Raw genomic sequence first — 25,255 nt, 5'->3', positions numbered from 1 at the left:
GAAGCTAATCTCTATAGAAGCCCGGACAGTAGATTCAAATTTTTCTCTTTATTCATTAGTATGGAATAAAAAAGACCAAGATGAGGAACCCTTTGGTGCCAGAAATGAAAAAGAGGAAAAAAAAAAGTCTAAGTTCTGTTTGGTTCAAAGATAAAGTTCCATGTTTAAAATAAGTCAGAAAAAGCAAAGTTGAGGTTCTCATAGAAACCAACTCCCCCTCCTTACTCCTATTGGTGCTTGTTAGGTGCTGTCTCCACAAAGCCTGTGTGTTACATAAAAGCCTGAGCCCTGTAGGCACCTTCCCATCATTTGAAAGGACACTGTGGCCCTAGCTTTTGACCTCAGACTCTGTTTTCTGTTTGTTAAGGAAGACACAAGACTCTGATTTGATGTGGAAAATGAAAAGAAACCCAAGGGAAGACATATTTGGAGGGCACCAGTGTATCCATGCCCAGTTGTTCTCTTCTGCCACTAGTTGACAGCGACATGGTCACAAATCCTACTTGCAGCAAACCCCCAAAAGAAGCATGTATTTCGGGAAGCCAACAGCCTGCCACCTCCAGTCCCCCAACACAGTCCCAGAGACAGCCTAGCTGGTTGCTTGTGGCCACATTCTCAGAATGTCACAGGAAGGGGGAAACCTTGGTTAATCAATAAGCATTTTTTCTCTCTTTAAAAATCATTGCTTTCAAATCGTGCTCAGCAATGGGGAGAATTATAAAAGGTTATTCCACAGCTGTCCTGATTGTTACTTGCTGTACCAGTGCTATCTGTAAAAGCTTTTCTCCCTTTTGGGAGTGATTCTTTGGTGTCTAAAGCTAACATAAATCAAGTTTGGTGAAGCCAGTTCTGCATACTGCCTGGCTAGATTGAGCAAGAAATCTAGTGCGAGGCCCTCAAACCACCTCTCCCTGCCTCTTCTGCTCACTGTGATCAGCATTTGGCGTTTAACACATACTCACCTTAAAGTCCTGAGAATCAGTGTTGGTAGAATTCCTCATTAACTCTCCAAGTGTTAACTCTTATGCATACAGAACTCAGGTTGGAGATTGTTTTCTTAACAGGTTTGTTGTATCTGTTTGTGCTACATTTCCTCCTCTCTGGCATTCATGTAACAAGCAATTATTGAGCATCTACTGTGTGCCCAAACTGGTATATCTCTTAATGCAAATAACTGCAGAATGGGGATCTGTTAACAGGCTAGCAGCGTCTATTATGACTTGTGTCAGAAACTTAGAGCTTGTTTAACAGCCAAGAACTGCACTTCCTTTCTGTGGATGCCTCCCTTCCATCTCCCTTCCTTTCTTCAAAGGGAGTTCTCACTGCATTGTAAAGACTTAGTCTTATTGTTCCTATACCCAATTAACTTTAGTCCCTGGTCTTTCAACAAATGCATCAAACATTACAAAATCAGAACAACCTAATAACAGTCTATCCTAAAGAACCATGAACTAAATACAGCTTCATTCTTAGCTCCTGTCCAGTTCTGGCTCCCTTGACTACTATTACCTGAGATGTTTGATCCCTTTAATTAGGATTCCTTCATTCTTCTTTTATCCCTTTATTCTGATCATTGAAGAAGCTTTAGCAGTGGCATGTTCCAAAATTGGCCCACAAGATGCTACCTCCCCTGAGGAAACAAAGTAGAGATTTAGAGAACAAGGGAGAAAATAAAGAATTTGAGGCAATGCTAAATCCTTATTTTATTTCTGAACCTTTTAGTATAAATTGAGGCCTTATACCATGTAGAGCTAACTTGTAGGACCCAACCAGTCTGCCATTTCCCTTTCTGTCTGGACCATTTTGGGGACATGAAATTGTAAATGCTAAGTGAGATGACTTGCAGATATTGGTTGCCATCTGACTCCTGGACAGCACTTGGAAGTTAAGAGCCCCAAATTGCTGTAACACCTATGAGCAAGAACTAAGAGCAAGCTTTTATTGCGTAAGATGTGTTATAGTTCTGAGAACCAACAACTTGAATTGATTTGGCTGTGTGTATATATGTAAGTGATAACCACATTACTTAAAAAGAAGCATATTGCCTACCTTTCTTTGTCTTTTACATTGATGGTTGAGTTATTTTTCTTGATGCTTAAGAAGGGAAGAGCTATCTCTATACTGTTATCACGAAGAATGTTTGAAATCGTCTTGAACAGACTTAGAAGTACTGCTTCTCTTAACCCAAATACACAGTTTAAGTGTCAGGCTTTCTGTGTAGTGGACTTTTTTTTTTTTTACTTTTGTTTGTTGGTGGGGAGAAAGGTAGCAGGGAAGGTACAGACATGGAACTAATTGAATCTGGGGGTAAAAACTCTGCTGAGAGCCTGTGGATTATAAATTGAGTAGCTGTGGCAGTAGGATCTCAGGCAAAGGTATTGGAGTGCAGTCAGTGTGACAGGAAGCTTATTTTGGTGTTTTTTTCTGTGCCTTGTCTTGTCCTTGACAATTACTCCAGGGGACTAGAGAAGGAGAGGTGTCCGTAGTTTCCCATCTGGAAAACTTCTCAGCATTCCTGCCTAGGGTCCTAGAGACTAGGGATGAAGATGACCCAGTAAATGAGACAGTCTGGTCTCAGGTCCTGTCGCAGCTGTCTGTCTCTCATGTCTACATTCAGCCCCCCTTTTTCTGCTAGCCAGGTATGTTGCTAGTAGATAAAGCCTGTTTTTGTTCTAAAAGTACCACCAGAACCACTATTTCTCCTGTGTGGTTTGATCAATAAAACTTGTGGTAAAATTTCAGGGAGCAGTATTTAAAGCAGAGGTTTTTAGATTTAAATACTATTAAAGAGGTCTTTGACTAAATATAGAGAATGAAGTCATAACTCATTGGTCTGGGCCAATTTCACTGTAAGAGGAGGAGTGAATATTGCGATTGACCACCTTTCTCCTTTAGGAGAGAATGACAATATTTTCATTGCCATCAGGGAACTTATATATAACCCAGTAGTCATCCCCACACTGGTTTTCCGATATTTTGTCCAGATTTTCTTTCCCCTAATAATTACACCCCCAGCTTCAGGCTAAGCATTTTCCCTCCTTTCTTGTGTTTACACCTTTCAAATATTTGCAGATTGTTATCGTGTCACCCTCTTAGTCACCACTTAGCCGAGCTGTACAGATTTAGCACCTTTTATCTTCCCTTTAAAGGCAGGCCTCCCCGCCCCTGAGTCATTTTCCCCTGCTCTCTTTAAGTGTGCTCCAGTTTTCTGCACTTCTGTGTGGCCGTGTAGCCTCCTACTGCTAATCCTAGGTCATACGTGGGAATTGTTTTCCTCTTCTCTTATATTGGAAAGCTAACCATCTCTCCTGTGCCCCAGCCACAGTTCTCCCAGATGTTGAAGCTCAGCATTGATGGCTTCATCTCTGGGTTTAAACTGCATTTTCCAGATATGCCAGACTAAAGACCAGTGGGGTACATAGGTGTAGCTATGCTGTTTCTCATCCTTCAGGTATTATGTAACCATGGGGAAGAGGGATGTGTGTACTTAAGGATTCTGTAGATCCCTCTCCTGGATTGCTCTAGACCTCTTTTAGGGTCTGTGACCCTACCCAGTCAAAGTACTTTTCACTAAAGTTCATTCATTCAGTACATACTGAGGATCTGCAGTGTCTCTGTGTGCTAGACATTGTGTTGGATGTAGGAAAGAATAGAATCTGAATATGACACAGTACCCACCCTCGGAAGCAATTTCTGTTTTAGTTTGAGTTTTATTTCAGTTGAAAATACAAAAGTCTCACAGACCAACTCATGATGGCAGTGAGGGGAGAGAGCAGGTTTAGCAGAACATCCATGAAAGTAACAGGATCCTAGGTCCTGGAACCTTGGGTGTGACTTTGGGTCTGAGTAGGTCCAGAGGATCCCCATTGTTAATGCAGACTAGTCCCCACTGCTCGCTGGCTCCTGAATGGACTTCTGTTTTACACACTGTCCCATTCCAATTCCAGAAAGAGAATCATGTTGGTTCACCTGGTAGCTACCATTTGTGTTTGGACAGAGTTGTTTTTCTTTTCTTTTCTGGTGCTGGGGATGGAACCTTGGACTTCACACATGCTGGACAAGCCCTCTACCTCTGAGCTACATCCTCGGCCCCGGAGATTTTCCTTCTTGCCTGCCTGACCACAGACTGGCTTTCTTGGAATCTGATGTAGTGGTACCTCTCCTTCCCCTCCCTGCTATTCCCCACCTTCTACTCCTATTTCCTATTCCAGGCTGTGGAGAGAGAAGAGAACAGAAGCCACTGTCATGAGCTGGGAAACATAGTTGCCCAAGGCTGTCTCCTAGCAAGGAATGTGGCATGATGGGCCCCATGTTTGACTCATCCACTGCGTTCTGCCTACAGTCTCCCAGAGGGGCATGCATCTGCCCAGCATAATCCAATTATCTATCACATGTTAACACTCTGCAGCCTATAGGCCAAATGGCAAATTTAGTCACTGCTAACATACCTTATACAATGGGAGAAGGAAATAGTCTTTTCTAGCAGGTAATTGATCTTCATGAGGATGAAGTGTGCTCTCCCACCTTCCAATATGTGCCTAGCCCAGAGTAGACGAGTGTTAGTGAAATGGAGGGAGGAAAGGCCTGGTAAGCTATGGAGTTCTTAGATGTCCTTGGTGGGCAGAAGGCAGGTTTTGCTGTCCCCATGCCTTTCCCTCTTGATGTCTACCACAGCAGGGAGATCACATGGACATGCAGTAAACATCACTTACTAATCCTTCAAACTGGCTTTTGTTCCCACTAGTTCTGTTTCCTTCTGCTAATGTCTGGCCTTTTGTTTGCTGGACTAAGTGCCATTGGGAAGCTGTCACTTCTGGCCAGGGCAGATTTACCATACTTTCCCTTGGCTCCTACTGCCTAATAGAGGACACACTTTGAGTCCTGAGGCTTAATTATCATAAAACTCAACATACAGTGTAAAATATTCAGTGCAATACATAACCTTCACATCGCCATCAATAGAATCTCTTATATAGCCATTATCTTGTCATTAACAAAAATTTGTTCTTCTTGTTCCAAAGCTGACTGGCCAAAGTGTTTGTGTTAATTGACCTAGTTAGTCAATGTCTCTAAGTGTATAATTTTTTTTAATAGAATGATTACTCCTTAGTCCAGCATTTAAGTTTGAAAGGAGGCATCCTGTACTCCATGAGTCAGGCATTGGGTGAGGAATCTCAAAAAAAAGGGCATGATCAAAATTGTAGGGTTTTATGGCCCGGTGAGCCTCTGCAGATCCTTCATTTTATAGACAAGAGACTGTGAGCCTGCAGAAGTTGGATGGTTTGTCAGTGGCGGAGCAGAAACCAGAACCACAGCCCACACTAGTACTGAAGCTTCTCTCCTTAAGTCCAACAGAAATCAGGCAAAATGCTCTCTTTTTTTTGTTTCAAGTGATCTTGATCAACCATTCATACTCTGGAAGGCTTAGGAAAAGTGTGGAAAGTAATGAGATTTTACCTATAGGCTGATGTGTCTTTAGGGTTTTAATGAGGTTGGGGAGCCATATGTAACTGGAGGGAGAGCGTGTGTCACCTGCTTCTTCTGTCTCTGCCTTTGTGGAACTGGGCTAAGTAGGCCCATGGGTTCTCTCTTCATTGTGTCACAGCCCATGATAGGAAAGGAAAATGCTCAAGAATACTAGGATTTAGGTATAGTTTTTCCTTTTTTTCATTAAAACAAAATATTTGTGTTTCTTGAATGGTATCAATGTCAAGGGCAAACCAGGCACTTACTATGTGCCCATGGCGTTGGAAGCGCAGCTGAGTCCACATGCCCTTGTCAGCAGGAAGCACCACAATGGCTGTGTTATCAGAAAAGATAGCTATTGGTGGTAATGTGCAGGATCCAGAATTACAGGCACTGCCTCACCTGGCTAGAGAGGCTTCTGGGACTCTGGTGAGACCTCCCTTCGTGTTTTCAGTCTGAGGCCCCTATGGCTGAGGAGCCATCAGTCACTGCCCACCCACTCAACCCAGCTACAGAAGCCTTGAGTTTGCTGTGTGAGAACCCAATATTTCCTTCTATCTGTTTTATCATTTTTGGACAAAGTCCATTCTATTAGTGAGAAAGTGGCCCAGGAGGGACGTAGCCTAGCAGTACGGGCCTTGTCTGAGTGAAGGTACAACTGTCTCACTGGCATTGCATGGTCTCCTCTCTTTCGGTGGACAGTGTGTTCTTTACCCTATCTCTTGATCCCTTAGGAAACAAGCAAATTAGGAGCTTGATAAACCCTCCGGTCTTCACACCTCATTCTCTGCAAGTGTTTCTCCAACTGTTTGTTGCATACCACTCAGGGTCTTAAATCAATTCATGTCATAGCCATATTGATTTTTTTCTTTAATGATATGGAGCAAAAGAGAGACTATCTCATGTAACATATTTAGTCAAGATTAACCATCGCCTTGTGGATACTTTATACATATGGTGTATGTGCCCATATGTTAATGTATATGTGGGTCACAGTTAAAAGTCTGAAAAACCTTCATCTGTACTGTCCTTTATATGTGGATATAACTTGACTCAACAGATTTCTAACGTTTACGCATTCAGATATAAAATCCTTCCTGTTTTCCTGGCTCAAACTTTGAATCTTAGTCTGATAATAGGTTCCCCTGCCCCCTCCACCAGCAGCACCCTGTCTGATGTCCTGTCTAGGACCCCCTTATCCTTCAGCAAGGGATTACTTCAGAGGAGACAGGTCAAAGAGAAATTCCTTTCCCTTTTCTTGCCCATATGTCTAACAGGAATTGATTCAAATGGATGTTTACTTATTTCCACTTTAAAAAGGGCAGAGAAACAGCCTGCTTCAGCTGACAGAGCCCAGCTGCTGGGTGTGGAGAAGCAATGTTAACAAAGGCCCTCCTTTCCTCTCCATCCACACAGAGTGCTGTGGTTTGGTTTCCACAGACCCAAAGGACCCTCTCGTGAAAATGTTTTGAATGCATTTCTGCTTGATTTGTTTAACTCCCTGGGCCAACTGAGCCATCATGTTTTCTCAGCTTAATCACTTGGTGGTTCTCAGGATTCAGAGACTGCTGCTAGAATCTCTGCAGCTTGACCAGGTTCTAGCTATTTCAGAATACCAAAAAGTGACAGAGGAGTTGAGTAGGTACTCAGCCTGCGAAGCTCTGAAGTCTTTGGTTACCCTCCTAGTGAAAGTTTTTTCCTCGGGTTCCTACTGCCCCCTACCTTGCTGATCCCAACTCTAGCCCCAGTGCATAGCAGCTCCATCCCACAGTACCCCAGCTCTGCTGCAAGGGTCAGAAAAAAGAGTGAACGCTTGCTTTTTGCATTGTTCTTGTTTCTGCAGCAAGGCTTTATGTATGGGTATGTGGCAAAATAGTTCAACAGAATCATTTATTTTTCTCTCTGGCAATTCTACTCTTGCTTAGTTTGCAGATATAAGATGAAAAGTGGTGTTGGCCATTGGTGTTGTTAAAAACGTGGGCTATCTTTCATTCCATTTTACTCTAGCCTTGTCTCTCCCTTCAGGGTTAATTTCAGACTCTGTGGCTCCTCAGTTTCTTGCCTACTTGTACAAAAATAAGTTCCACCTTCCTGCAGCCTGGTATACTGAAATGCAAGGAACGAGACAGCCTTGGTGAACTTCTCAACCATGTGATGCTTGGGTAGGACCTTCAGCTTTCCCATCTTTGCAAAGGTGGGAGCGTGGTCACTGCTACCCGCTCTTGCTGCTCCCCTATGGCAGTCTCTCTCTTGCCACTGCCCTCCCCACTAGGGTAGCCTTGAGGATGAGCTATTCTATTTGTGAAGCCTGGAGGTTCAGAAGGAAAGTTCTATTCTTCATCTGCTGAGAACCTAAGATGTAGATTAGTACCTTTCTTCTAGGCTTTGTGATCTTGAATCTATACCCTGGCCACAAACATGAGCAGCCACCTAGGTTTACCCATAAGGAAGTGTACCTTCTGTCCTAGCAGTGGCAGGATCTCTTCTCCCCAGAGTGCCTGTTTGCAGTAGCCTAAATACCCTGCTTCTGGTCTCCCCAGGTCAAGTGTCTTGGGTCGTTTGTGAGTAACCACTCCTCGTTATGTGCTATTGTAGCAGAAGGGACCGCCATTCAGACACATGTACTCTAAATGTATCCTCTCTCTAATTTTCATCATTTTCTTTTTCTGTGTCTCTAGCCCAGTTCAGCTTTTTGCTTTATAATTACAGCTGTAGTATGAATTATTTTGAAATATTTATAAGTCTCACCCAGATATCAAAATGTAACATATTTCATGATCTGTCACAGACAACCACTGTTAGTGATAAATGTATTTTCCTTTTTTTTTTTTTTTTTGCAGTACTGGGGATTTGAACCCAGGGCCTTGTGCATGCAAGGCAAGCACTCAACCAACTGAGCTATATCCCCAGCCCCTGATAAATGTATTTTCAAAGTGAGTGATTTAATCAAAGAAAGAAAAGACAGTCCGTGTCAGTTAATGAGTACTTATTTTGTGGGGGGGAAAAAAAAAGGAAAAAATACTGTCACTGGATACAAACAAATATAAAAAATAGGTTTCTTAGCCTCAGGAATCTTAGAGGCTGGTTGGAGGGTCAAAGAGGACTTTAAGATTTTGAGCATGGAGATTGCTAAGAGCAATGATGACGATGTTAATAATAGCTAAAATGTATTGAACCTTTCCATGTGTCAGGCATTGTTCTGACATTTTTACATACATAATCTGTTTTACATTGATAATCTGTCCTAGTGCATACCTTGTGAAGTAGACGTTATTGTATCTCTTTACAAATTGGGAAACTGAGACTTTATTCATCAGTTTGGCCTTCCTGAAGCCAGCAGGTAATAGAGGTAGGGTGTGAACCCAAGTCTCACTGACTTGTAGGCACCTTCATCAGTATTCTGTTTTGTTTTTGTTTTTCTGTCTCACATTCTGACTGAAAGCCTGATGGTACTAGGGTCCAAAATATGACCAAAGGACAGAGGTGGGAAGGGGGAAGCTTATTTGAAGAGGACAATCACACTGAATTAACACTTTAGAACTTGATGTGAAAGACAATAAGGAGAAAATTCTAGAGTCTGCTGCTGTGGCTCTGGGAGGCACAGTGACTGGCAATGTCACTTTGGCGAGAGAGCTTTTAATATAAGTGATGGCTGAAGCTAAGGACCCATAGGAAGTGAGGGGTTCAAGTCTTGGGGCATGCGGTGTGCTTCCTGCCCACTTCCTTGGACTGTTCCTTTCCCCAGGTGCTCTTGATAATTCCCACATGCCCTGGCTGAGAGCCCTTCTCCATCCTGGCTGCTGTCACAGTCTTGGGTTTTCCAACCTGTAAGAACTACACCCCTCCTCACACTTCTCTCTACCTCGATGTTAGTGTCAGATCAGATGGAATGCATACCTACCACCTGCCATGTTGGAGACCTCAGGGGACTGTCCTTGCTGGGCAGCAAGCCTAGTGAGGACCCTTTTCATGATAGATTGTCCTTTTCTCCTGACATAGGCATCGAATGCCCCAGAGGAGCGCGAAATCTCCCAGGCTTGGTGCAGGAAGGAGAGCCATTCAGCGAGGAAGCCACACTCTTCACCAAAGAGCTGGTGCTGCAGCGAGAGGTAGGACTTCCCCCAGTTGCTTCTTGTGTGGGAGCAACAGGAAAATCGGGTTCCCTTGGTCTGATATTTTTTGCCAAATCAGAGATGAGTGGCCACTTTTTCCACTGTCCAGCCTTGCACATCCATGAGCGGCTCTTGAGTCTGCCCACATCTTATTTCCTTGAGCCCTGCATCATTGGCCAGCCACTCCCAAATGGCACCTCTCCATTGGTGGCCTGGGCTGTGTGGTGAACACCATGCCAGCCAGCCAGGATCCTAATGCAGAGTGCCTCCGGCTTTGTAGTCCTCCTCCTTGGCGAATTAGCTTGAGCTGCCTGCCTCCAGCTGGATTTAGAAGCTTGACTAACCCTGTCAGGGGCCAATTTTCTTTGAACATTTATTTGTATCTTTGAGTAATTGCATTTTCTGTAGCGGGTTTTCTGACTTAATTTAATTGTATTTCTGTTTCTGCCTGTTGGGCTGGCTCTTGCAGGCAGGAGTCAGCCTCTCGGCTGCTGTGGGGCCCTTCTACCTGCTCATTTTGCTCCAGACTTTGTCAACAGATCCATCTTCTTTCCAGGACTAGGCCAGCTGTTCATCTTGCTATGTGGCCACCAGAAAAGAGCAGTGGGGAAGGGCCAGGCTCACTCTTGAGGTTTGGGGTCTGCCTTTGTCTCTATTACTTTTACAGTCGGTTCTATCAGATCCCTCCAGCTTTCATGCAGTATCATAATATGCACAGAACTGCATGCAGTGTGGTCCTAGAGGATTTCTCTCTCATGGATCTCAGATCCTGGGAGCAGATGCATTTGGCATCTTTAGGATGTTCAGTAATACAAAAACCTGTGTAGAAGTTTCTGCGTCTCGTTTTGACTTGAATCACCGGCAGAGCAAACACATTAGGTGGGAGAGGTGTGGGAGGCTCACCTGAGTGTGCTGTTAGGCTCCCCTGCCCTTCAGAGAAGCACCACTTGGACTTTTGACCAAGCAGTATTCTTGCTGTTGGTTGCCACCTCTTTGGGATTACTCTAGCACGTGCCTTCTTATTTTGTTAAAGAAACAAATTCCTAATTCTCAATTCAGGAGATCTGGTTCCATTTACCAAACATCAACTGCAACTACTTGGTGTCATTGGAGCTGCTTTATTGCTCTCTGTTCAGAGGTTGGGGTGCTTAATGTATCATCAGTTTACATTGCTGTCTGTTTTGTTTTTGTTGAGATGTATTTCCACATGTGAAGCAAAATCCTTGATGTTGACATGCCTACATGTCCCCACCCCCTCGTCTTCCATCTCTATGATGTAGCTTGAATTTTTATCAATTAAAGACAGCTCCCTGCTACAGAAGTGTTTCAAGACTTCACTCTAGTTGTGTATCAGAACATGGAACCGTTTTCTAAATGGCCCAGAGATTTACGTGGAAGGGACCAGTCATGTAGAGTTTCTCTCTTCCTTTTTTGGCCTTTGGTTATTGAACTCTAGAGAGTAGCTGTTGGAAAAAGCAGGGGAGTCCATTTGAGTTCACGACTGGAAGACACCACAGAGGAAGCAAGACTAGATGCTTGCTTGCTTGCTTCCTGTGCTTTGGCTAGAGGGAAGGAACCTTTGGTTGGGTTGCCTAAGACATTTGTTGGACGTGTTCTCTATTAGCTACAGAAATCAAATTACTCGCTAGAGTCATATTCCTGTTTTTTCTCATCTCCCAAAATTTCTTTCCCTTTCTTTTTCAACTCTCATTCTCCCAGCCACTTTCCTTCCTGATCTTATTTCTGACCCTTTGGTGATATCCAGAAGGACAAGTAGTCAAAGAGAATACTGACCTCTTAAAAGGAATGAGTGGCCCAATGCTCTTCTACTCTTGCTTGGTTACTGTGACCTTACCTCTGTTTGTGTAGTGTTCATATTTACCAAGGAGAAAGTTGAAGTTCTTTGATGCCCCTGGCATATGAGTTTGCAGATTCTTATTTGAATCCCAAGTTGATATTTATCTTTCTCGATTGTAGTAACCAGTCCTTCATAGCCGCATGGCGAGGGTCTCTTGGTAAAGAACCTTGCTGCATTTCTTTGTTGCTTATGTGATGACTTGGGCAAGCGGCTTTGAAGGATCATTAGCCAGAGTATGACCTAAGCTATGAACGAGACAAGATGTTGAGTAGAGGAAGCAGTTGTGGGCATCTTCCTTCCTTCATAGGTTGAATGAAAACACTGTTTTTCAGCAGTGTCAGAGTGAAGAGGGGTTTTGTTGTGTAACAGCTTTATTCATATCAACCTCAGTAGCACCTTCACCTTTATTCTGTAACTCATCTTGGGGAATGGTTTTCTTTGCTCTCCCCCCAACCCCCACCTCCAACAAGGTTTTGGCAAAGAAGGGAAGTCTGATGCACAGGTACCCCTGGACACCAAGACCCTTCCTGGCCCTCGGAAGAAAGGGCTGTGTAAGTGCCAGGGAGGCAACGTGTGGGCTCATAGCCTTCACCCCAGATTGCCTTACCTGCAGGACAGCCTCCATTGTGTTGTCTGTTTCCCTCCAAGAACTCTCGAGTCAAGCTGCTGCTGGGTGGCCACAGTTGAACTGGTTTTCTGTGCCTTGTACCGACCCCCTTGGTAATCAAGCATGACCAGGTGTTCTGAAGGTACGACTGTCCTTGGCCCTGCCCCATCTTTTCCCTTGAATTTGCTAAACATTTGTTGATATTATCTTATTTTTGGCCAGGATTTCTTCCCACTACATGCTTTCCCCAGTTATTGTTCATCTGCATTATAGGAAAGGAGACTCCCACAGAGGCCTGGTTGTCACATACATGAAAGCTTAATCTGACTGGACAAGGATCTAGATGGGGAAGGACTGTGTAATGGTCACTGTCCCTATGCCCTATGTTCCCAGGAAGGGAATGGGAAGCTAGCTTGCAGGGTGCCTGCACTGGAAAATGGCCCCATGTTTACTAAGTGTGTTGTCCAGGCTTTTGATGGGAGGTACAGGAATTTCTGCCTGTCTCTTCCTGTTTTGAATGAGAGAGAATTCTTTCCATCCTGTGTCCTTATGTGGAGGCTGAGAGTGTCAGACAAGGCTTTTCTCTGTTTTCAGGTGGCCCCCATTATCTCGAGGCTTGGTCATCCTGCTTTCCTGACATTGCATTAAACTGACTCAACTAGAAGCCACTGATGTTTGCAGCCACCACTCAGTTCCATTTTCCTGCCATCTTTCCTTGCACTTCTTTTTATCCCTGCTCTACATGGTGCCTCCTCAGCCATTAGCTCCTGTTGACTTTGGTTTTCCTCCCTGAGTTGGAGGTCTGAGAAACCTGTTCCAGTTCAGTGGTCTGGGAGTTCTGGTGGTGCTTGCCAACCTCAGGGCAGGAGGAATGATAACCTCATTCTCTTTGTGACCTTGAAGCCCAGAGCAGCCAAGGAACTCTCAAGAGGACTTCAGTCTTAACCTTTACTCAGAGGAGGTCCAGGGAGCTCAGTATTTCTTCCTAGCCAAACTCAAGTGGTATATAGTGTGGGTAGGCAAAACTGACCCCCTGCCAGCTTTTAAAACAAAGTTTTAAAAGCCATGCTAATTCTTTATATATTGTCCACGGCTGCTTTCACACTATAGCTCAATGCAACTCAGAGCTGAGTAGTTAAGACAGAAAAAAATATGGCCTGCAAAGCTTAAAATATTTACCAAAAGTTTGCTGACAGCCTGTGGTGTAGAGTATGCTGAACTGCATTTAAATGGCTCATGGTCGCCCTGAAAGTGGGGGTTGGCTCTCTCATTGCCATTGAGCCTGCGCTGCTGCTGAACCATACAACATGAGATGATTGAATCTGTTGCTGTAGCTGTGACTGTGAGCTGTGAGTGCTATGTCCCATTGGACAGCATGTGCTTGGTGACACCCCCCCCCCCCCATACAGCTGCCTTTTTAAGGCAGTTTCCTGCCAACTGCCAAAGACAAGAAGATCTGGTGTAATTTCCCAGATGGTTAATTGTGCCCATTGCTAGCATCTTCCCAGAGGTAGTGATGAGGCGTGGAATTAGCCAATGGGTAGATAACCAGCTTAACAGTGTGGACTCCTAGGTTCTCACGGTCTAGTTATCATGTGGTCCTGGGTATGTGATTCTTACCTTGGTGTTTCTGTCTAAAGGATTGATCTAGCAGTCTAACCATCTTCTCCCTTTTGAGGCTTTTGTCATGAATGTCGCAGTCATTTGGGATCCCTGACTCCATCTTCCAGAAGGCCAACTGGCCAGCATACACTTAGCACTGCCTGCTGCTGTGTTGGGGAAACCTGAACTTTAAGAGAAGGGGCCATAGGATACTGTTAAAAGAGATCAGTGTCACAATTTAACTCTCTCTTCAGTTCCTGTCTGTAGGAGGCGCAGTTCCCAGCAGGAAGGGGGTTCGGTGATCATTTCCATGGCCTTTCTTGCTGACCCCTTTGTCCTCTCTGAGACCTCAGAAATTGCCCCTTGCTGCTGCCTGGAAAATGACCTCCTCATGCCAGACCAAAAACTGAGGCTTCCGCCCTGACCTATTTCCCTTCTTCCTTGCTGGCATCAAAAAGAAAGATGTCCCCCTGGAGAGCTCATTCTTCAGGCTGCAGTAGCCTGGGCATAGCCCTGGTTTTCTTTGCCCCCCACCCCTGCATTTTTAAAAAGCAAAGATAAATAAAAGCATTATAAGCAAGTGTTGCTGTTAGGAGAACGTGTACCTGCGTGTCCAGGAATGTAACCCCACCTGATTACTAGTGGGTATTTAGAAGGGTGTTACGTCTTGGAAAGAAAACAACAGAAAAGTGGGTCCGCCTTCTTCACTTCAGCTCCATGTTGTACTGCATCCTTTAAGAATCTAAATCTGTCCTCCCCACACACCCTCTGACTTTTCCCCCACAGTGCCCTCAAGCACTGTGGAATATGCTGTCAGCCCTCCGGTTCCAGTTGCACCTTGCCCTGTGGAGAAGACACTTGTGGGGACAAAGGGTAGCAAACTGACCAAAGCGATTAGGATAGTTCAATCCCAGTGAAATCCTGTAGGGTAAAGAACACTCAGCCTGGGGATGCCAGTGAAACCAGCTCTTCCACGCTCCCAGGTCGCTGAGTCCCTGGAAGCCCTCATGAGCCACTAAAAATTACCTGCTAGGAAAGCAAGCAGGCTGCCCAGCCACGTTTCATTTTATTTGCACAAAGACACCTTATTCTAGCTTATCTCAGCTACTCCCCAGGAAAAAAGAAATACAGTATAGTCAGCTTTCTAAACAGCTCCTCCCAAGAGGCCTTAGAGGTTATTTGGTGCTAAGGCTTTTCTCCAACCTCCTCACCCACCCTTGACAGTTCAGCACCACCTATGGTTTTCAAGTGGTTTGCTCTGAGTTCAAGGCTATTTTATTCAAAGGGGGCTACATTTAGAAAACATTACTTGTCTTATTCTAGTGATACTTAATTTTTCTGTAGCATTTTGTAGTTTCAAAATGTTTTTAGGCAGGCACAGTGGTGCATGCCTGTAATCCCAGGATTGCAAGTTCAAGGCCACCCTCATCAACTTAGCAAGTCCTTGTCTCAAAAAAATAAATAAAAGTTCCAGTGATGTAACTCAGTGGCAAAGTGCCCCCGAGTTCAGTCCCCAGTACCTAAATAAAGTGTTTTTATATACAGTATTTTCATCTCACATAAATCTATGAAAAAGAGATTAATCCCAACCTTACATCTGAAGAAACTCAGTTGCACTTGCCTCTCTCCACTGTCAGCAATAGAACAAATACTAAAGCTCAAATTTCTACACTCCCAATCAAATGCTTTTCTCCTCCAAATTTTGCCAATCCTGCTATTAAAAGGTGACCATTCTTTTAGCCATATTTTCTCATTTTTCAACTCTGTAGAGTATCTAGGACTAGTAAAGGACTTTTCTGAAGGTCCAGGGTTGACTGATATGGTTTCATTAAATCCTCAGTTCTGATTCTGGACACTTGTTGACTGCAGGAGATTCAAGGGACTTGGCATGGTCCTGTCTCCCATAAGTATTTACTCTGCTTTTGTCACGATTCTTATATCTTTTGATTTCCTGATTCCACTTTATCTGTTGTTTGGCTTTTCTAGGCCTAACTACTTACATAATGATTGCTGCATTTCCATTTGATAACTTATCTCCATATTCCTATTTTTAATCTTTTTTACAAGACAAATCTGAGTATGTCCATGCATTTGTTTAAAAAGACATGCCTCCCATTGCCCCTGGGATAAGCTCCCCTCCTTGGTTTACATGTCTCACCAGTTCATAATTTGCACCTCATCAGAATAGACCTATTATACTCAGTTCCCATACATATAAGTAGAAAAGAAGTATTTAAGTATTTGTTAAATCAACTACTTGTTTTCCTGTAATCCAGAGTTTGGGAAGCAGACCTATTCTGTTGTCCTTTATGGTTCTTTGAGAAAACTCTCAAAGTTCAGCATTTGTGGGGAAGGGAGGAAGACTTTGGAGCACTGAGGTTGGGCATGTGGCTGCTAATTCAGGAACTTCTCATGGAAAATGTCCATAATCAAGACCGAATTATACTTGCTATGAGTCTCTGACCTTCCTGGGTCTCCCTGTCCATTTAACCAGGATACTTAAAGTAAAGGAAATAGTGATGTTTGAGTGTTTTGAAATTGTTCAGTAGTCATACAAGAACCATTAGTGTCCCTTTGCTCTCCTGATATAGGCTCCTCCTCACTCCCTCCCTGGAATGTTTCCCATCCTCTGCATCAGTTGATTAGACTATTAGGTGAAGGGATTATTTTCACATTTAAACCAGCAATTCCTGTTCAAAGATGGGCTTTAAGCCCTTTGTGAATATCAAGCTGTTATCTGCCACTTACAACCCCTTCATTTCTGGGCTCCTGGTTCTTGGCAAGTACTTGTAAAAGACCCAGTAGGAGGGCCCTCAAGTCCCCATTCCAGCCCCAAATGAAAATGGCATCACAAGGAGAAGAGGTAAGGCCAAAATTCAGAATGAGGGATGTAGTCACATCACCTGTTTTTCCTTCTCCTGGCTATGGGATCTTCCCTGTCAGCTTGTAAATTTCTAAGGTAGCTTAGTCTCTAGTCACCAGTGGCCTTCCCCCAGCAAGCTCAGCAACATGTGCTGGCTCCAGTGGGATTCCTCTCTGCAAAGCTGCTGGCTCAGCTAGGCTGTTGCCCTGTTCTCCTGCTTAGAACTTTCATAGCCAGTCAAGCATAGAATTGCATCCATTCTTCTGAAATGGCTGCTGGGCCTAATTTGTCATTGGCTTGGCCAAGATCCTGTTACCTGTGTCATAGTGGTATAGCTTTGATAGGCCCCACTGCCCTCCAGAGTTTAGTGTCCACATCCCATGCTGCCTATTGGGATTAAGGGTGGGGCAAGGCATAGTGTAGGACCATAAGAGATGTGGTCTCCTTGGGACATGTAGGAAGGTTGCAAGGATGTCATTCTGTCCCTGGGAAGAAAATCACTTTCAGCAGAAGCACTACTTCCTTTCCCTCAGGAATTGGTTCCTTCTGTTGGAAACTCTTCTTTGAGAGACTTTTATGTTTTCCCTGCCAGGTCAATTTGATTTTCTTACTGTTGTTCCTATCAGAAAAATGAAGTCAAAATATATAATGCTTGGACATGACAATTGCACTTTCTTCCCTCCAGTAGGAGCAGTGCAAATTCTTGGCAATGCCAAGACAGTCCTGGCACTTACTTTTCCTCTCCATCTTTAGTTCTGACCCAGATCAGTCCTTGGAGTAAAGATGGAAAGGCTCAAATCTAATTTCCTCTTGCATCTTTCTACTAGAATGATCTACAGGACTTATTTGAACCTAATTGGGAAAGTGAGGATAGTGGGAAGTGATTAAATATGCTTAGTGGTTTACTCTAAAATTATCTTGACAAACACAAGGTCATGAAAATCTTTCAGAGTCTTGCTAAGCAGAACCCCTGCCATCATGGTATTTGGTACTGTCTACCATTCTGACTTGAAGTGATGTTCTTGATAAGCCATTCCTGTGGAAGATAGTCCACCAGGAGCTGTATAGGGCTTATGACCCAGAACAAATTGAGAAATGTTGCCATGTGGGAAAGATCACTGGACCCCTGCAGAGGAAAGGTTTGTGCTAGGAGAGCTGGTGCCATTTATTTTAATATAGAAGTATTAGGTGCTTCTGAAACAGTGCTTCCTGGTTTCTCTTACCTCTTTAATCTTCCTAGAAGTTCACTGCTTCTGGAGCTTTGGTGAGGATTCTCTTAAAAGGGATTGGAGAGAGTGAATATTCAGAAGAGCTTCGCTCAGGACCCCAACACACAGACCAGTACCCACGCAACTTGAGTGAGAGCTTTCGTGCTGGTGTGTTGTGAGTCTCTTCAGTCCTTGCGCTTCTCTGTTCTGTTTGCTCCAAACATTCCAAACCATACCCACTGCCTGAATTTCCCCCTTGGTATTATATAATTCAATTGATAGCTTTTTAGAACACAACTCATAATATACAATAGCAAGGCTGCCTGAGCCACCAGCAGAGAATAAGCAGATTGTAGATTGTGTCTGCTCTCCAGGTAGGACTAATGATCTGGTGTTTCACATGTGACTCCCCCAAGGACACGGGAGAGACTGTTCTGGTGGATGAGCTGACCTTGATTCTGCCTCCTTCTTCTCGCCATTAGCATGCCCACTCCTGTGTCTGTTGCCAAGGACTTGAACCTCTGCATTCCAAACCCAGCTTTATTGATGAACTTCCCACTTGCTACTCTATCCGTGACAGTTTCTGGTCAGCTGAACAGAAATGGATTTTGAAAATGAAAGTGACCAATGGTCTGTTATGAAATGCTTTGATGCATGAAATAAGATTATGAGCAAGGTTGAGAATTAACAGCAGAGATACCCTAACCTGTCCCAAACAACATGTCAGATCATCAGAAAGGACAGCTCATCTTCTCAAACTTATCTTCAGAACATTTAAGGGCATCTTTCCCTTCTTGGTCACTTAACAGAAACTCTTAGTAACATGTGATGAGTAAGACCTGGATTCCATTCCACCCTCACCATTTCCCATGTGATGGTGGATGCGTTCCTCAGCCTCTCTAAACCCAGGGCAATCTCCATGCAGGAATAGTGTCCCTAGTGTTGTGCAGTGCAGCAGTCTTGCTAAACCTAATTGCCTCGCCTACATAAAGAGGGCATCTTCTCTATGGGGGTGGTTGTGAAAGTAAAGCATAGATGTAAATGCTTAACACAGGACCTGGTAGATATGAAACACTCGTCCACAGCAGCTTGCAGCATCATTTTTATTATTGACAGAAGTTCTCTAATGGCTCTACTAAAATAGGATTCAAACTTCAGCATGGACAAAACACTATATCCAGAGTAGGGTGGTAGGCTGGATATAGGTGTGTGCTATCAATAGCATTCTGTTGGAATCAACAAAGAACAATACTAGGTCCTCTCCATCCCCCATCCCCCAACCTGTCTGTTGAAGCCTGTGACAACAAAGAAGAGTATGCTCCCCCAACTCTTCGTCAAGTCCTGTACCCACTTCAGACACTGCCAGCAGGCCACAGCAGTGCTTTTACTTGGGTCTTGGATTCTTTCACATGAGCTCAGGGGATACTCAAAGCTATGGCCAAGTTGAATGGAATTCACACCTGCACAGAAACCCATTTGCTCTCCTTGGTCTAAGTTCTCAAGAGTGTTTGTTTTAAGTACCTTCAGATGTCATCCAGTCTTTTCTATGAAGTAAGATAACACTGGGTCTCATTGCCTGTGGTTGTACCCATTTAAACCACTTCTTTCTGCCCAGTATCATATTCATTGGAAAAGTAAAGGTCTGGAGGTAATACCCAAGAGTCCTAACCTTTAACAAGCCTTTTCTAGACTTGACTGTGGACTGATAAGGTCAACCATCACCACAAGAGCTCCACAGTCACCTCTTATGGTATCTGCGTCTAAGAAATAGTGACTGGAGTGCCTTTACCATGGGAACTTTCCGTGCATTGTCTCCATTTACACAGACTTCTGCCCTCACTTGTTTCCCAGTGTCACTGCACCTTGAAAATGGGGGCTACAGGGTGTCTAGCCTAGACTTCCTTGTTCTCTGATGGAGTTGCAGTGCTCTTTTTTGTCCCATCCTTCCCTCCCACAGCCACAGCAGTCTAAAATTGCCATATGCTTACCCTTGATCTGCATTAAATTGGAAGAGTTAGAAGTTGGCAGTGCCAGCAGGAGTCCTAAAGAAAGATCTAGGTGTTAACCAGGACGGAAAGGGACAGGAAGAGAACCCCAAGTACAATTGTTAGGCACAGGCGCTGCAGAAGGAAGAACTCTCCATTGGACCAGGAATGAAAGGTAGAGCCGGAAGCTGCCTTACTGTGCCCTGCTCTTCCCAGGTTAGAGTGATGCCTTCTTCTCCCTTTCTCATCTCTCAAGGCAGTAGAATTCTTTTTAGTGGTTACCAGAAAAGGAACTTGGCATTTGTTGTACAGCTAGAGGAAGAAGTTCATGCAGTTAAGACCAACAGGTCCCTCCTTCCCTTCCAGAGGGCTACCCCCCTTCACTTCACAGGTCTCTACAGTGCTTTCAGTGCTGGGATGCTGTCACACACACACACACACACACCCCAGTTAAATAACTAAAACCACTGACCCAGGTTTTTTATAGCAGTGCTGCAACCTTATATGAGGAAATGCAACAAATAGTCCATTACCACTGATTGGATATGGATTTTTTGGCCTGGCCACCTGCCACTTGGTAATTTTAGAATAGGGTCACTTTTGGAATTGGAAGATTCCTTGTAGGAGGGAACTGGTATTTGCTAAATAGTTGTTTCTTATCGTCATGCCCTCCCCAGCCACGTGCCCCACCTCGTGAGTAAAGGACCAGTCTCGCGGCCAGAGCTCTTCCATCAGCTTCCAGGGCTGCAGACGTGGTCGTTTCCAAGTGCCCAGGGTGCACTTAAGTACTTCCTCCTTCTAATCTCAGCACTTCCACTCTCACCACATCAGCAGCTTTGTAACTTACATTTTATTTTGCTCTATGTTTTTGGCCCTTCAGGTATTTGTGGGAGGAAGGTGGGGATACTGGTGAACTGTGGTGTCACTGATTCCAGAATTATACAATTACACCCTGAGTCATTGTCTCTGGAGAATCCTCTAAGCAAGAGTGCCAGGAGCATCCTGAAGGGCTCTTGCTGTTTTCACATGCCAGTTTTTAAGGTTGAATTCTGTTTCGTATCTGATATGTGACTGCCTGCCTTGGTTTCATCATCTGCAAAATGGGGATCCTTTTAAAGCCCTCTTCTGCCTTGAGAATGCTCAAAGGTGAATACTCAGGTAAAGTGGGAAGGTTCCTGAGGGTCTTGTGTGACCTTGAGGCATATACAGTTTTTTTTTTTTCCTCTCACCAGCATCTGAATAATTAGGCCCAATCGATGGAGTCAGAGAATTGTTGGTCTGGGACCCTGAAACATGATCACTCTTTATACCCCATTGGGCTCCACTTTGACACTGTCCCCCTCTTTCTTTGCCCTCATATCGGTGTACTGCCTTTTTCCTGACATGAGCAGAGTACTGACTGAGTTCCAATAAGCAGCATATCTTAAGCAGAATCTGTTCTGACTGGAGGACTGAGGGGTTCTCTCAGGCTTCCTGTAGCCAACTGGTTGGACTAAATCCTGAGTTGAAAATGATAATCAGACACTAAATGTTGCATCTTCCTGTTGTGGGTTATCCTAACACTGTCCTGTTTCCTGGTTGTCTGGATGAGACCATATTTGCATATGGTTTTGTCTTCTTGTTTCAGCGGAGTCAGCTCCCTTTCACCCTAGGATTGAGACCAGACCTCTGGTATTTTGACCAAAGCCTCAGATCTTCATTCCTTTTCAGCTCAGGGTGTTTCAGAGAACAGAACTGAAGCCATGAACTTTTTTATTATCAGGTATATTGCAAGATAGTTGTGCCTTATCTGCTGCCTGTATTTTCTTGACATGACCCAGGAGAAGGAAAAGGTGTCACTAGATACTGCCCTTGAAGCTTCTAATTCTTTTCCATCCAGAATTATAGTCAGTGGTTGAGATATCCCAGCTCAACACCACTAAAGATGGCAACTTCAGAAATTCACAGGGCCCTGGAATCCCTAGCACATTGCAATGTAAAGACTTCTAGCCGTGCCTCAAGGATAGCTAGGCCTCTCCTGGCCTGTGCAGTGCAGATGTAGGTATTGAGATGCCTGCCCTTGCAGGTATGGGGAAAGGCTTTCGTGACACATTTTCACAGGGGCACCCAAGCGTGCCTGATACCCAGTGACCAGAAGGTGACCATCTCCAGGGAAATACAGCAGCTTCACACAGCCCAGACTTTCTTTCATCTGCCCTTCCTTTTTTCATTCTTTCTCCCACCCCTTGTGTTTCTGTAATTTGTACAGTATTGTTCAGAGGTGTTGAAGAGATCAATAGCAATTCACCTTTTCCCTTATTGATTAAAGAGATGGCAAGGAAAAATGGCAGGCCATACCAATTCATTTATCATGAGCTATCCATTTCCTACCAAGCCACCAGTGACCTCTCTTGCTTGATAGGTTGCTGATCTGTGATTGGGATTATTCCGGTTTCCATACTTCTTTAAAAGAAATGAGAGAACTACTGGTTTTGGCTCTTGTAATCAAAGTTGGAAGGAAAGGAGATGGTGAGTAATGAACAAAAAGATTGTTGTAGAGCCTGCTTTTTGGCTCTGTGACTTATCTGTGGGGTTCAGCAACTGTGCTATAATGTAAAGAAGAGGAAGAGTAGCACTAGTTGACTGACATTGCTCAGCAGTATCCCCAGCAATATCCCCTACCCCTTTATTATCTGTTTTTCCATAGTAAATTTATTGTGGTGAATGAAAAGGACATGCATGACCCCTATCAGCTGGCTCCATTTTTGCTATACATGCAGAGATTTGTCATTCCTCTCTAGCCTTCCAATAGTGACTGGTTCACCCTGGGGGAACGTGGGACACCGGGTTTGGGCCTGGGTGGGGTTGGGGCCTGAAGAAAGGGTTCTTGTGCTTAGGGGCTTCCCTCTTCCTGGGGAGTGTGAAGCATGAAAGTCCATTCTGATCAGCTTCTCTCTGTACCCTAGAAACCAGCACAGAAGGATGTGCGTGTGTGCACGCTGTTCATCCTTATTGGGAATCCTTTCCGACGCTCACTTGGGAAGGGTGATGACGTATACCTTTTGAATATGCCATTTCAGCTGCCACATACTAACGTGCTCATTTTTAAAACTGCATTGTGAATGGCAAATACCTGATGAGAGGACCTGGGTTCTTTACCCAAACTCTTAAAAAGGGAGTTAGCACTGACTGTGAAGAGAGCTTGACTAACCCAGCTTTCCTTCTCTCTTATGCATAATAATTTGAATATTGTGGCTTCTTCCACAGAAGCAACTGTTGTCCACCATGTCCAGCATGGTCATTAAGCCCTCTCAGCCCTTCCATCAGTGCTGAAGTTCGTTGCCCAAGTGCAAAGCAAACCAATTCCCAGGAGTTGCTCCCTTGTAGAGTCGCAGTGGAGGAGTGGTATTTGAAGGGCCCTAGAAGCTAACCCTGCTTGGCCACTTACCTGAGTGTGCCTGTAATGGTGATCAGTGAGAATGCTGGTTCCCAGAGCTGGTTGTTGCCATCAGGGGAGCCACAGGCTTTTGTGTCAGGCTGAGCACACAGCCAGGCCTCTCCAGAGGAGCACTGCCATCTCTGTCATGTTTTCTGAGTGCCCAGTGGGGTGAGGTCACTATTTTGGATGTCCTTCTCCCAGTAGGGAGATTTCACCAGAAACCTAGTTTTGCTTTGTCAGGTAGCTCTGCAGATGCTAGACCTGAAGACGGCAGCCAGCTCTCTGTGAAGCTGGTTAATTACATGTGAAGCTGCCAGCAGGACAATTGTTCCATTCCCATGGATCATTAATAAACCATTCTGTCCTGCATGGGTGGGGCGGGAGAGGTCTGACCGTTCCATCATCTTCCTCAGCTTTGTTTGGGCAGCTCTTTTTTTCAGTCTTAAGGTTTTTAAAGGGCCAGGGATGATGAGAGGAAAGGAGAAGAATCTATTCCCATTTAATGCACTTTTTTTTTTTTCCCTAAGCTGGAAAGCTGCCCCCTGCCTTCACATCATCTTGGCAGCCACAGTACAAAGGGTTCAAGGCTTGCCATGGGTGGGAAGTGGTAGTGTGGCTCGGCTCCTAATATTTGCAGCAAACTACGGACCGGGCCTGATTTGGAGGCGAGGCAACTAGTGCAGCAGATGGCAAATAGTCCTTGCTCCACTGGGGCTTGAGACTCGCACCATCTTCTCCTTCCTCCAGCCAAGGCAGCCTCATTCCTGCTCTGTCTGAGTACAGAAAGCATTTCTGGTTTTTTAGAAATTCCTTTTTTAGGCAAAGATGGAAGAAGGCAAAGCAAATATAATATAGGAAACTCAATCTAGTTATAAACATTTTCCTGTCAAACAAACTAAAATAGAGCTTTTCTTTTGTTGACTAGAAGAATTTAGAATAGAAATCTACATTTCTCCGTGGAGCATTGAGTGCAAAAATAAAAAACAGATTATAAATAGAAATAAGTATGACCATTCAGTTTTCAAGGACTTGAACATGTGCTTTCATAATTTTGAGCTAGAGCATTTTATAGCTAGAGTGGATCAAGAGGTTATATAGTCCAAGCCAAACATTTCCCAGTAGTTGAGATAACTGAGGCATGAAGAAGTCAATCACTTGGGCACATTCCCGTAGTAAATTCAAGGTAGAGCTGAAGTCTCCACATTCCCATTCTGTGCCTCTTACCTTCACCCCCATAGCACCTCCCAGACAGCAGCCACCACCACCTAATCATCCACTCCAAGTTTAAGTAATATGTGAGAATGTGACGGTGGCATCTACAGGGGTGTGGGTGTATGTGACTGAGGCAGACAGAAGAAATAAACAAGTGAATGCTCTTCAAATTGCATTATTTTAGTGAGAAAAGGACAGGAGGCTAAGTCCAAAGAAGTCATCGGGGCCTCAGCGTTCTGTAGGAGACTGCCCAGACAGGGACGCAGAGATAACTGCACACAGAATCAGAAGGCATGCCAGAGGGGGAGGAGTACAGGTGTCTGACAGACCTGGAATTTTCCATCGCTTCTGATTTGCAATTGTAGAAAGCTGCCGTCTATCCATGCCAAAATCTGAGCTTCAGATGAGCCCAAAGAGTACCAAGGAGTACTAAACTGCTATCAGTTGAGGGCGGTGGTGGCTGCTTCTGCTGTTGCTGCTTCCTTGTCGTCATCTTCCTCCTCCTCCTCCTCCTTCTCCTCCTCCTCCTCCTCCTGCTCCTTCTCTTCTTCTTTTCTCTCCCTCCTTCTCCTCCTTCTTCTTCTTCCTCTTCTTCCTCTCTCTCTCTCTCTCTCTCTCTCTCTTTTTCAGAGGAGGGGGGTTACATTGTTTTGTTACATTGTTTTGTTAAAGGAACTCCCTGGCACAGGGTGGGCCAAGGCACTGTCCCTAGCTCCATATGCAATGCTGAGGAGCCTGCTTCCTCTGCCTTCACAGGAGACTGACTGGGGAACCCTGACAACATGGCAGACTTCCTGTCCCTGTAGCCAAGGCTGGTTCCCCATTTTGCCAGCAGTGATGTCATTTATCTTTTAAGGGGTTGTCAAGTCGGGGAGGAATAAATCACATTTTCCAACAATTTACTTATATTAACTCTGATTTTCC

At 44.4% G+C, this 25,255-nt stretch overlaps 1 protein-coding gene across 1 annotated transcript in view; it reads left to right on the top strand.

Annotated features, from left to right (window-relative positions):
• SND1 (staphylococcal nuclease and tudor domain containing 1) overlaps positions 1-25,255 on the top strand; it is a 421,454-nt gene that overhangs the window by 316,941 nt on the left and 79,258 nt on the right. The window contains exon 16 of the mRNA XM_079151650.1: positions 9,466-9,575. Within this exon, the coding sequence (XP_079007776.1) occupies positions 9,466-9,575 (110 nt within the window). The remainder of the gene's footprint in view (positions 1-9,465; positions 9,576-25,255) is intronic.

This window comes from Sciurus vulgaris, assembly GCF_902686455.1.
Source record: "Sciurus vulgaris genome assembly, chromosome: 8".
Taxonomy (NCBI): Eukaryota; Metazoa; Chordata; class Mammalia; order Rodentia; family Sciuridae; genus Sciurus; species Sciurus vulgaris.
The sequence above is the reverse complement of the archived record's forward strand: the minus strand, read 5'-3'. Positions and strand labels throughout refer to the sequence as shown.